Source organism: Arabidopsis lyrata, assembly GCF_000004255.2.
Source record: "Arabidopsis lyrata subsp. lyrata unplaced genomic scaffold ARALYscaffold_1, whole genome shotgun sequence".
Taxonomy (NCBI): domain Eukaryota; kingdom Viridiplantae; phylum Streptophyta; class Magnoliopsida; order Brassicales; family Brassicaceae; genus Arabidopsis; species Arabidopsis lyrata.
In genome coordinates, this window is record NW_003302555.1 from 6,664,434 (window position 1) to 6,677,033 (window position 12,600).

Sequence of the window (12,600 nt, forward strand, 5' to 3'; positions counted from 1 at the left end):
CGTGAAAAGCACGCAATGAGATAAGAAGAAGAAGAAAAGTGTTCGATTCTGAGTATCAGTGTATCACCAAGCCTGTGAACTCTCCTAAAACCAAAAAAATGAAATCCGAAAATCTAACCTCAAAATCAAGAACCTGTTGTTGCTTACGAATCAGAGAAAACGAATGCTTTTGATCTGAAAAAGTTCTCGTTTTTGTTTCCCGTTATCTTTGCGTTTTCTTGAATACACCGTTTAAATACAAGAAGCGAAGCGAGATTGGGCCAATAGAGAAGAGACACGTGTACTTTAATAAGCAAACGGGCACACAAAAGATTTTTGCTCACAGCCGCTTGCTGCAAAGTGTTCTCTCTCTCAGGCATTGCATCGAACATTTGTTGTGCATCAAGTGACCAGAGTGACTCGTATAATTCTCGCAACAGATAAAAGACACATCTAGCCGCCAAGCTCATACTCAGCACATAGATGAAAGTTAAACACAATCCTGCTAGTAACAAAGCAATAATCTGGTTCTCGTGGTAATCCTTCATGATATTGCTCTTTGAAACAGGTAGGAATTGTATCATTCTTCGCTCCAACAAATTGCTTTGATCTTTGTTGATACGTAATAGAATTCTGCTTGAGCTCAATAAGAAACCAAACAAACATATAGATGCAGTTACATCCTCTGAAAGAAGAAAGTTTTTTTCTTTTTTTTTGTTGTTAAATGGGTAACAACAAAGACTTAAAAAGTTACTTTTGCACTGAGTCTATAAATGTACTCACTACTCACATGCAAACAAATTCTTATTTCTACATTCAAAAGGATTTGTTTGATTTATTCATGAGAGTGATCTTGGAGCTGCCCTTGGCCAGTGCAAATTTAAGAAAACTATAATCTTCTTCTCATTATAACCCACCTTATCCTTTAATGCAGGCGTGATATCGCCCTTTGGAACAGATAGGAAATTTATGATTCGCTCCGATATTGTCTTGAGTTTTTCCAATTTCTCAAACTTATCTGATCTTTGTTGCTGTGGAATAAAATCCTGCTCCAGAGACAAAAATATTTTGTTCAATAAGATAAGAAACAAAATATCACATAGATGCAAACTATTGTCCAAGTAGTAAGTAGAAAAAGAAGAAGATAATTAACTTACGTTCTGCAACTTGGCTGCAACTTTCTGGTGAAGTTCAGTCATATCTGGTAAATACATCCCTTTCATGGATGTGATCTGCAGAGACAAGAGGTACAAGGGTCAACAAAAGCCATAGGTACAGCTTAATTTGAGATCCCGTTTGTTGCTGATGCACCACTGTCTGAATGCTGCTCTGTGGAGGCATAAATAGCTGATGCTCTTGCCGTTGCTGCCATAACAACATCTCTGTGAAGACGTTGTTTGACTGATCAGTTCTCTTCCTCAAGATCCGCTACTCTCTTCCGCAACTCTAACTCTGACTGGTTTTGTGAATTCTCCACAGGTACCTCGCTCTGCAAGGTTGCCAAATGGTCCAATCATCACATTACTCATAAACCTACAAAACTAAATCCAAGAAATCCCACCTTTATAAGTTTCAGGGTGAACTGCTCCTTAGTATCTTCCTCGTCCCATTGAAGATTCTGGATCCACTCTTCCTCTCCATAAATGACAAGGTTACTGCCGCTTGCACTGCAGGAACTGAGAGGAAGTTTCCAGAGGTTCGGACAGCCGAATACATCGATTTTCATTAGACAAGGAAAAGACAAAGGACTCCAGTAGATGCTATCCAGTTCTTCCAGGTTTTCTAACTCGAGGTGTCTCAACTTCAGAAAGGGCATTTTTTCATATGCTTCACCATTCATAAAGCTGGCAGCTTTGTCTTTGCTTATTATTTCTTTTATTTGCGGTGACTCTCTTACATCCAGCCAAACAAGATTAGGAGCAAAGAGCAACTACGTCAAATCCCGCAGACCCTGACATTCACTTATTTCCACATTGATGAGGTATCGGAAGTTCCAGCTATTACTCAGACTCTTTGGACTATTGCTTGCAGTGATCATCGTCTTTCTGATCAATCTTTATCTCCTTTATGTTTGACTCATATATCTGGAGGACGCTAAGCCTACTTGAGGTCGCGGCAATCGATATTCCATCTGCTCCTGCTTCACAGTGCGTAAGAGTTGCACTGCGAGTGCAACTTGCCAATCTGGGAATGCTCATAAATCTTTCCCAGACATAGGCATCACCCCCGGAGACGGTCAAAACTTTTAAATGCTTCAGGAGCTGTAACTCCTCCACCAGTTCCATATTTAATTCGACGGAACAATACAGTTTTAGAACTTGCAGATTTGATAAACTTGATATCCCAGCAATTCCTTTAAGCCATCCAGTAAACTCCAGGTTCAGGTGTATAAGTTTCCTTAGCTCTTTTAAACCCCGAGGAAGTTCCTTTATCTTTGTATGTGATAAGTTGAGATACTGCAAAGAGACCAGTCTCGAAATCTCTTCAGGCAACTCGAGGCCAATGTTTGCCGTTAGATCCAAAACCACAAGATTAGGCATAAACATAAAAAGTCCACTTGAGATCTTCCCCAGACCATTGAACTGGAGGAATAAGGTTGTAAGCTTGGGACAATCTGGACTGCAACTTATACCCTTGATCCGATTACCCCACAATGAGATCCTACTCACACCTCTCCAATCCTTGACATTTGGAGTGTGATTAAGTTTTGCTACGGCTTTCACAATGAAGTTTTCTTTCTCCTCCCCAAGATTTGATGCTACCCACAAGGCCATTTCACGAACCAGGGTAGGCATGGTCACTATATTGCCAAATTTATTTTCTATCAATAGACAAGCATGAACAAGGTAATTAATTATCTCGTAACCCTCCTCCTCTGCTCTATATCAATCTTTTCTTCCATCAATGATTCCTTCATCAATCCAATAGTCTACCAAATCTTCTTTTGATATTATGCCATCTTCTGGGAATAAAGCACAGTATTGAAAACACTGTTTCACTCTCTCATCCTTCAAATTATCGTAGCTAAAATTCAAAACCGTAAGGATCTCATTCCATACCTGAAAACTTAGCCGCCGATAAAGTCAAAGTGTCGATTGCATACCGCCATTCTTGCACCAAAGTCTTGCCTGTCATAGTCACGCCAATAACACTAAGTGCGAGCGGTGAGCCTCTGCATCTTTCAACAACTATCCTTGCGAGCTCACGGATGTCCGGGTGACTCTCCAAGGTGTCTCCAATTCTCTCGCAGAAGAAATCCCATGCCTCATCTGCTCCCAAAGATCTTACTTCCATCTCAACAGTAGGAAAATGATTGAGAGTGAAGGGAAGCTGTTAAAGATTGGATCTTTTGGCTCAAATGGTTACTTATTAGGTTCTTGCTTTCAGATCTTGCCATTACCTTGGTTGACTCTCAAGTCGTCCAGTGATGAATAAATTAACGAGTTATTCACAAAAGTCTGCTAATAGTATTTCATAAAAAACTTCCACTATATCAAAAGCTGAGTTTCTTGGGTTTAGTTTTGTAGGTTTATATTATATAGGGTAAATATATGAGTTAAGTGGAAAGTAACTCACTGGTAAATTATCATTTTGATTTGTACCTCTTGAAAAAGCTCCTCTTGCTTCACATTTCCACTTGAATCCAGCGATGCTAAGTTATATAAAAAAGCAAGACTAGTATCGGAGCATGTTGTGGATGATTAATTCAGAGAGTTAGACACTAGTAAAGCAAAGATGAGCTACCTGTTACGCCCTTGTTGATTGTGTTGTAAAGTGTTCATCAATGGCTCTGTTTCTCTCAGGCATTTCATCGAACATGTGTTGTGCATCCACTAACCTTTTATCTTTTTTGGACATGGAAAGCGCCATATTTAAGCAAGAGGATAGTGGAGCATTTTGAGAAGCTCCAAACAGCCCGTCACAGATTGAAGGAGAGAAAAGGCATCAACTTGAACCTTTTATAGTCCTACTAGTTAGACGGACTCACCCAACAAAGACCTCCGAGCTCATACAAAGCACATAGCTGAGAAATTTGCATAAAGCCCATTTACAAAACATTGAAAAAAAGAGAGTCTTTATTCATTTTTAGAAACAGAGCGCCAGAGTCAACAACATTGAAGATGAGAGAGTTCAACTAAAGAAAACACATCGCAAGGGAGAAGAGACTTGTATATCAGTAAAGCACTACATTCAAAATGACTTGTACTAACAAGATTCACAAAATACATACAACAAAGTTAAATAATATAATTGTAAATAATTAACTGTATTATATATTCAATAATACAGCATAAGCTTTGCTAATAGATAAAAACTCCCAACCACATGTGGGTAAGAAAAAACTTATACTATACAACAACAAAAAAAAAAGGAGGTAGGAGCCTTTTTGGCTTTTTTTTCCAATAGTTTTGACATGAAACTGCAAGTGAATCACAGATTTGCCGTTGAGGACCTGAGAGATCCGCCAGATTCAGGAAGCTGCTACATATTTCTCCCAAGTGCCGTATTTTGAGCTGAATGTTCCACCGCCAAATTGCTGTGCGTACTCACAGATCACAGCCCGAGCACAGGCGTCCCATGTCTTGGCTATGTCTTTGAGCGACATTGGCTGTGACAAACTTCTTAGCAATATGTTGAACCTTGCCATAGCTTTGGACGAGAGGTCCTCATTTTCTTTGCTGTTCAAGAAAGCAGACCGTGTTAAGGTAAGAAGATAACGCAGTTTCTTCTTATAAAGGGTTTCTAGGACATGACATGAGCAGATGATTCTTGCAAACATTCTAACTGTATCCTACAAGTTTGCTTGACTCGGTATGAAAAATCTATGTTTCTATTTACGCGAGACTGAAGGATCTTGCTTGTACCTGGTTTCAACCGGCAGTTTATCCAGAAGAGATGGAGAGCCATTGGGGTAGCTACAAGGAACCAGTAGACGCAATGGTTGAATAGGAGACTGTATTAGAAGCACAAAACATATATTATGAAAGGATAAATGATATATTTTTCACAAAACGTTAACGAGTTGACCATGCTTACCATTTGTGTTGATGAGAGATGAGCCTTCAAGGCTGGGCTGAGAGAAACAGCTATAAACGAGAATCTAACTGTTGTTCCTTCACACCCTATGCTTGATATTGCTCCCTCACTAGGATCAGCAGCATCTTCATCATCACTTATCTCAACAACTGTATCTATCAGCCGCTGGTTTATTTCTTTTATTTCCTCCAAAAGGGCATGCTCGGTCTGCAGTCCAAGATAGAGTATTCAAAAAAAAGAATATCGAAGCCTTGTGCTTCCAAATTTTCTTTGTTGCGTGTGTGTGTGTCAATATTCAAATCTACCTAAGAGAAGTCTAACTGAAAATCATACCTCAGTTCTTGCCTTCTTGCCATCAGAAGTCGCAGTGGATTCTAGATCTGATGTTTCTGAACTAGCAAACTGCTTGTAGTTATCACCAACGCTTCCTCCCAGTGAAGCAACGCTTAGTGGCATTGCGGTTGTGTGACGCTTCATTTTCTTGGTCGCCATCATTCCCTCTTGGGTCATGAAGTTTCTTGCTTGGAGGCGGCACTTAGTCATTGCAACCAAGTCCTCACCAACTGAAGCTCTTGAACCGTTTCCTGGTGCTGAACCAGCTATCCTATCAACCATGCTTACAACCGATCCGATGTCACTTACTGCAGAAGAAAGCACTTGTGGTGAGCTGGACTTCACCTGAAAACAAAGCATACATCATAACCAGAACAATGATTATACTACCAAAGAGGGATCGGAGCAATATCACCGTCCTGTTACTATATGCCCTTCAAAATTGGAAATTTTACTTACGGCTCTAATAAGGCGTTCAATAGGCAGCTCAGTAGCACTCGGTTTTCCAGATGTAATTGTCAAAGGATTTAAAATATTTCCATCAGGACTAGTAAACTCCTGAAGGAGAGGAGAGGCAGAGATCCCTGGAGTGCCAATTGCTAGGGACTGAACTACACCTTGCATGCCAGTTGCTTGTTGGCGTGCAATATTTCCCATTGACAACGAAGAAGCACCAGGTTTCTCAGAGTCAACTTGCATAGGGGACGGAGCCAAGGGGGTTGAAGGAGATGGGACAACAAAAGGGGAATTTGCAGGTTGCAATGGAGTTCCCATCTTGTTGACAGTTGATAGATTTTTCTGGTCAACCTGAGGAGACAAATGTTGTTGTGACATCTGAGGAGATGCACCTTGCAGAAGTTGAGGCGAGGAAACAGCTCCTGGTTTTAACTGTTGAAGAGGATAAGTAGCACGCTGACCCTGCAGAGAATGTTGCTGAAACATCCCACGACTGACATTCATCCCCTGCCTTGAAGTTAAATCATTCATATCATTCATCTGCTGTAATTGTGCCGCTTGCTGTCTTGCTTGCAACTGTTGCTGTTGCTGTTGCTGTCTTGCTTGCAACTGTTGCTGTTGCATCTGGCGCTGTTGAAATTGCTGTTTGAACTGCTGCGTCATTTGTTGATCTTGCTGTTGCTTGAGGTGCTGATGCTGAAGCAAACTGGAACTTAACTGGGGTTGATTTACATTAGTCTGAAGTGTGCTTAACCCACTTTGAGCAGAGGCAGAACTGTTATTTACTTGTTGAGAAGTATTTTGTTGCATCGATCCCATGGCAACCTGCTGGCCAGTATTCAAGGCATTTCCTTGGCCTAATTCTAAACTAGAAGCCGGTATGGTACTGGGAATGTTCTGCTGTGAAGCTGAAACTCCAGGACGAGATGATAGAACATTGTTCTGCATATTTGGCAGACTACTCTGTTGTGCCCTTGGCCCAGCACCCTGCATGCTCATTGATTGCATTTGCTGATTTGTTTGGTTATCATGAGATTGATCTTGAACTGTCTGAGATTGCGGTTGCTGCATAGGCTGCATCTGAGATTGCGGAAGCTGCCCTTGCTGTACTGGCTTCCTCGGCCTGTGCATATTTAAGAAACCTATAATCTGCTTCTCATAATAAGCCACCTTATCCTTTAATGCGGGCATGATATTGCTCTTTGAAACAGATAGAAATTGAATCATTCGCTCCAACATTGTTTTGAATTGTTTCAATTTCTCAAACTGATCTGATCTTTGTTGCTGTGGAAGAGAATCCTGCTCAGATACAAAAATAACTTAATGAATAAAAAACGAAACAAATACATCGGTGCAAGCTACAGCTTCTGTAGGTTTGGGAAAGAACATAACAAATACAATGAGCAGGTAAATTTTCTAGTAGACAGTCTTTAAGAAAACGAGTCTTAAGATTTTTTTTTTATGAGTAACAAGACTCCAAAGTTATATGGCGTTCTTCTGCAATAACGAACCGAACTTTTGCATTGAATTCACAAAACTCCTCAGAGGGTACTCACTACGTTACCAGAGGACATCCACGTGCAAACTATTCTCTTAGTAAAAAAAGAAAATTGTAACTTACTTGCTGCAACTTAGCTGCAACTCTCTGGTAGATTTCATTCAGATCTGGTAAGTACGTCTCTTTCATAGATTTGATCTACAAAGACAAGCACTATGGTCATACAATTACTCATTACAATGATATCTATCACTTGAAGATTAAATAAGTGTAGCTAGAATTGGTAAACATATAGCAAACTTAAAAAGAGAGAACTACCTTCTGATAAACTTCCTCTTGCCAGTCACCTCCATTTGCACTTTCCGTCTGTGCCGTCGAATCCAGCGATGCTAAGAATTATAAAAACGGAAATTGTTCAACATCATATCCTGCTGAGAGGTTATGTAAAATATCAGAACCTAAAGTATTTAAAAGGATGAAAAAGCATACATGATGGCATCTCCGGAAGGGTTCTTTGGGATTGATATAGTTGTCTCTGTTGGTCCACAACATTTTGAGGTGGAAGCAGGGAACCTGTGACTTGGCCTGAAGCTTGTAGCCTTTGTTGCACATCCTGTTGTAGCAGATTAGGTTGTTGTTGCAAACCTAGTTGCTGATGATGCGATTGAAGCTGTGGCATCATCTGCTGTTGGGATGGCTGATTTTGTGACTGTTGGCCCTGAGAAGAAAACAAGCCATGGCCAGCCTGATGTGTTCGTTGCAGCCCAACCGTTGGTTGTGATAACATATGCACCGAGTGCTGGTTATTCTGCAAACTCGAATTGCCAACCTGGGAATTGAGCATCTGTTGTTGTGGTTGCTGCAATCCTGCAACATTGCTTTGAGGGCCCAGTGGTTGCTGATGAGTTGCCTGGAGGCTGTTTTGTTGAGACATCAACTGCTGCTGGGCCGGTGGCTGCTGTTTTTGCTGTTGCTGTGGCTGCTGCAGTGGCTGCTGCAGTGGTTGCTGCTGCGACTGCTGCTGTTGTATGTTCATAATATTATTTTGTTGGTTCAGTAACCTTTGCTGATGTTGCTGCTGCATATCCCCAACAACATGCTGCCCCATCATCTGCTTCTGTTGGATGCCTGAGCTATTTGCAGCTTGTTGCCGCATTATTTGTGTTTGCTGCTGTTGTAGAGGAGAAATTGATTGCTGCGGCAATGAAGTTTGCTGCTGATGGATGCCAGAGGCTTGTTGTGATTGCGGATGTTGCCTTAGCATTGACGATTGATGCTGACGAAGCATAGATTGTGTCGTCTGCTGAGAAGACAATTGCGGACTTGATTGCTGATTTGTGTGGAGTCCCTGGAGAGGAGCTGAGTTCACAGTGGAGGGCTGCGTAGCAGATGTTGGAACGCCAGGTTGTTGAGACGAATGCAGTTGATTTGGCTGCAGCACATTTTGTTGCTGTTGTTGAATGTGTGATGGCAAAAGCGAATTGGGATTGGGAACATTCCCTGACTGGAAGTTCTGCTTGAGAAGTTGCTGCTGTAGCTGCTGCTGATAAAGATATGGCTGCTGTTGTTGCTGTGAAGACATAGCATGTGGCCTTCCAAGCATCTGCCTTTGGGATCCTGAAAACATGTTCGAGGAAAGGCCATGCTGCCCAGATGAATCTTGCAACATTCCAGCTACATTTTGCATATTGGCATTCTGGTTTACGACGCTTGTGGCGTTATTATTGGTTATGGAAGAAACCGGCGGCATGGAAGATGGTAAAGCAGTAGAACCCGTCATTCCAGAGGCGCTATTATTCTGCATGGTTTGGGACAGTAACGGCTGAGGCGCTTGAGATTGATTGGTTGGTAGCGATCCTGGAAGAAGATGACCTTGATTGGTGGGTACTATTCAAGGAAAGGTTAAAATGCATCAAATAAGAGAAACAATTATCCAAAAACCAGAACAACAGACTTAAGCAATTCATGCTTGAGAATCGTGATTACTCGAATCTATGGATGTGCCATTATTAGCGGCAGGGATAGATGCGGAAGAACCAGCTGCATTTTGTGATTTAGTCTCCATTGTCAGCATCTTCATTGATATTTTCCGAAGGTAATCAGTCTGAAAGGCGATATAAAAGAATATCAGGAAGGTATACATGGATTTCACACCCATATATCGAGGCTAAGCTTTGCAGGTGCCAAAAGGTAGTTCTTTTCCATGTTGTGGAGTCCATTTCCTCACAAATCTTTATATTTAGCTGACTAACGAAACAAAAATCTAGGTTCAGAAGACTATTAATAACCTGGTTAACAGCACCGCTGAAAATTTTCTCCTCGAATCTGGCTGCAATTCTCCTGAGCTCGTTAATTCCCTCAGGTCCAGAAAACGGAAGGTGCTTCTTGAGTGTTTCCATTCTGCGCAAGTGGCAAGAAAATAAGTAAAAACAAACTATTGGTCAAGGAACTATGTCACCATAATAACCTTCTATTTCTGTAGGATTTAAGTGGCATAGACAAAAAAACACCGCTAGAGTGGGAGGGATGAAAACTCTAAGTGGTATATTAAACTTACATCTTGTTGACGATCTTCTGACGTGAATCAGGAGGCAATTGAGTTCTCCAGTCACCTGAGTCCATGGCAGGTTCTCCGTTTGGAAGAGAAGGCCTCCAGTTATTATTATCCATCAAGTGTCCTGTGTTTACAAGCCATGAAGAGCAAAGTATCAATAGTAAGTAGACATAGAAACCAAAACATGACAATAAAAAAAAAAAAAAACGGATTAACCCAAATCAACAGGAACAAATGACCACACAACATGGATGAGATTAACACTGAGAATTTCTTATTGATCAGCCAAACTTTCATTCTTTTTAATGTTGGTAGCACAAAGCCATAAACTCAACCGAAACGAGAATCAAGGAAAACAAATAAGCAAACTTTATAACATCAACAAAGTTCATCTATTCTCGTACAAAGGGCGATACTTTATCTTACTTTGGAATCCCGATCAAAAAGCAAGGCTTAGGAACAACAGAGCAAAATTAAATAAAAACGAGATTCGAACATTTCACCTCAAATTCAGAGCCAATCAAGGAGATTTCGCGTTTGACGGAGTCAAGGTTGCTACAACGATTAGGGCTTGATATTAGGAAAACAGCGGAGAAAACGGGAAATAGGAGCTCGATTATTAGGGTTTAGCTTGATCGAGAAACGAATATAGGATCTTCTGGGTAAAGACAGAGGAAACTTGTTTGCATCATAAATCATAATCGAGCCTACCAGTTCTCTCTTATAACAAGTTTCTTTCTTTTTTTCTTTTTTTCTTTTTTTCTTTTTTTTCTTTTTTTCTTTTTTTCTTCCTTTTGCAATAAATGTGTGTTGTTTTTTTATAAAAAAAATCTAGTCTTACCACATGTATAATTGTATAGTTCTCCCAGTTCAAATCTGGTAGCATTAGTGCAAATTGTATTAGAAATTTGTTAACTAAATGATGTTGTATACGGTATTAGAACTATTTTTCAATTTTACTTTTTTTGTTTCCATGTATAAGACATTTTATAAATAAATTTTTAAGTGATATTAAATAAATTCAAACTGAATGATATACATAAATTTAGTAGGTATACAATAGATATTTCAGAGTTTAAATTACATTACACATTGTCACATTTTGCTATAATTTTTCAAATGATAGTTTTTCTTCAAATGATCTTTTATTAGTAAGATTAAATGAAAACAGCATTTTCGTTTTTTTAACAAAAAAACTAATTTCGTTTTATTTTGTTAATAATTTAATAGGTTAGAAAAATAAATGTTATAGTTAAGGAATAAAATCTTTAATAATCTAATTTTAAGAAGAAAGCAAATAAAGAAGATTTTCAATTAATCTGACAAACAATTGTGTTCTTCCCTACTCTTTTGTAAGCACTACTCCTCCTAGTTGAGCAACCAATCAATGAGTTTTTTAATAATTAATGTGTGGTTGACAAAAAAAAAATTGTGTTCTTCCCTAATTCAATCTTAAATATTCTAACTATTTGCTAATGTATATGTATAGGAGTGTCAAAATGGGTCAAGATTCATGGGTCAACTCAACTCAACTCAATCCATGAACCTTAATGAATTGAAATTTTTGACTCAAATGAGTTGATGGATCAAATGAGTTATTGAGTCAAATGGGTTGATGGGTGAAATGAGTTGGGTTGTAATGGGTCAATGGTTTACCCATTTAACCCAACAATTTTGGTTAAATTGAATTAAACCAATCCAAATCTCTAAACCGATTTCAATTTGTCTAACCAAAACTTCTAAACCAATTGAATATAATCCTTAATTTTCCCGCCAAAAATGTGAATACACAATTTTCCCGCCAAAAATATAAATTCGTGATTTTCCCGCCAAAAACGTAAATCCATAATTTTCCCGCAAAATTTTTTTACAATTTTTAACCAAAAATGAGGATGGATAATTTTCCCGCCAACGTAAATCCGTGATTTTCCGCCAAAAACGTAAATCTGTGATTTTCCCGCCAAAAACGTAAATCCGTGATTTTCCCGGCAAAAACGTAAATCCGTGATTTTCCCGCCAAAAACGTAAATCCATGATTTTCCCGCCAAAAACACAAATCCGTGATTTTCCCGCCAAAAACGTAAATTCGTGATTTTCCCGCCAAAAACGTAAATCTATGATTTTCCCTCCAAAAACGTAAATCAATGATTTTCCCGCCAAAAACGTAAATCTATGATTTTCTCTCCAAAAACGTAAATTCGTAATTTTCCCGCCAAAAACTTAAATCTGTGATTTTCCCGCCAAAAACGTAAATTCGTTTTCCCGCCAAAAACGTAAATCGGTGATTATTATTATGATTATTATTATTATTTTTTTCTTTTTATTGTTAATTTATTTTAATTATTAATTTATTTATTACATTAATGAGTCAACCCATTTAACCATCTAACCCATCAAATTAAATGAGTTCATGGGTTGGCTGATCACATTTTGCTAAATGAGTTGCTAAATGAGTTGAGTCAACCCATGAACTCATTTAACTTCAAATTCATTGGGTAATTATGATCGGGTTAATGTTAATGACGGGTTTACGTTTTTGGGGGGATAGCGGCTTAACGGGTGTGGGGGGGATGTAGCGGCGTTATTTCTTAGGCGGGATCATGAGGATTGAAGAATATTACGAGAATACGGGGGTTTTTGGTACAGGTATCATCTAGCGGAAAGGCATAAGATATGAATTCGAAGGTATCCATGAAGTTGCGTTTTGCGGTGATCGCGAGAATGGTGGAAAGAGGGGTTTGAT

At 39.3% G+C, this 12,600-nt stretch overlaps 2 protein-coding genes across 3 annotated transcripts; both read right to left on the reverse strand.

Moving 5' to 3' along the window:
- Nucleotides 1-1,872: 1,872 nt before the first annotated feature.
- Nucleotides 1,873-10,599, reverse strand: LOC9328944 (mediator of RNA polymerase II transcription subunit 15a). Of its 2 annotated transcripts, none has more exons than XM_021010424.1 (14): nt 10,361-10,599; nt 9,861-9,981; nt 9,592-9,703; nt 9,290-9,407; nt 7,793-9,190; nt 7,622-7,692; nt 7,427-7,501; nt 5,809-7,104; nt 5,350-5,694; nt 5,017-5,223; nt 4,845-4,933; nt 3,724-4,658; nt 3,039-3,631; nt 1,873-2,938 (listed from the first exon to the last, which is right to left on the reverse strand). In XM_021010424.1, the coding sequence occupies exons 2-12, from the start codon at nt 9,971-9,973 to the stop codon at nt 4,451-4,453; spliced, it is 4,032 nt and encodes a 1,343-aa protein (XP_020866083.1). In that variant the 5' UTR covers nt 9,974-9,981; nt 10,361-10,599; the 3' UTR covers nt 1,873-2,938; nt 3,039-3,631; nt 3,724-4,450. The 2 variants fall into 2 exon arrangements, with proteins under 2 accessions (XP_020866083.1, XP_020866082.1); XM_021010423.1 differs by having other exon boundaries at nt 1,873-2,941.
- LOC9328943 (probable disease resistance protein At1g51480) lies at nt 1,998-2,774 on the reverse strand. Its single transcript, XM_021013911.1, has one exon. It carries the CDS (start codon nt 2,772-2,774, stop codon nt 1,998-2,000), a length of 777 nt encoding a protein of 258 aa, XP_020869570.1.
- Nucleotides 10,600-12,600: the final 2,001 nt, after the last annotated feature.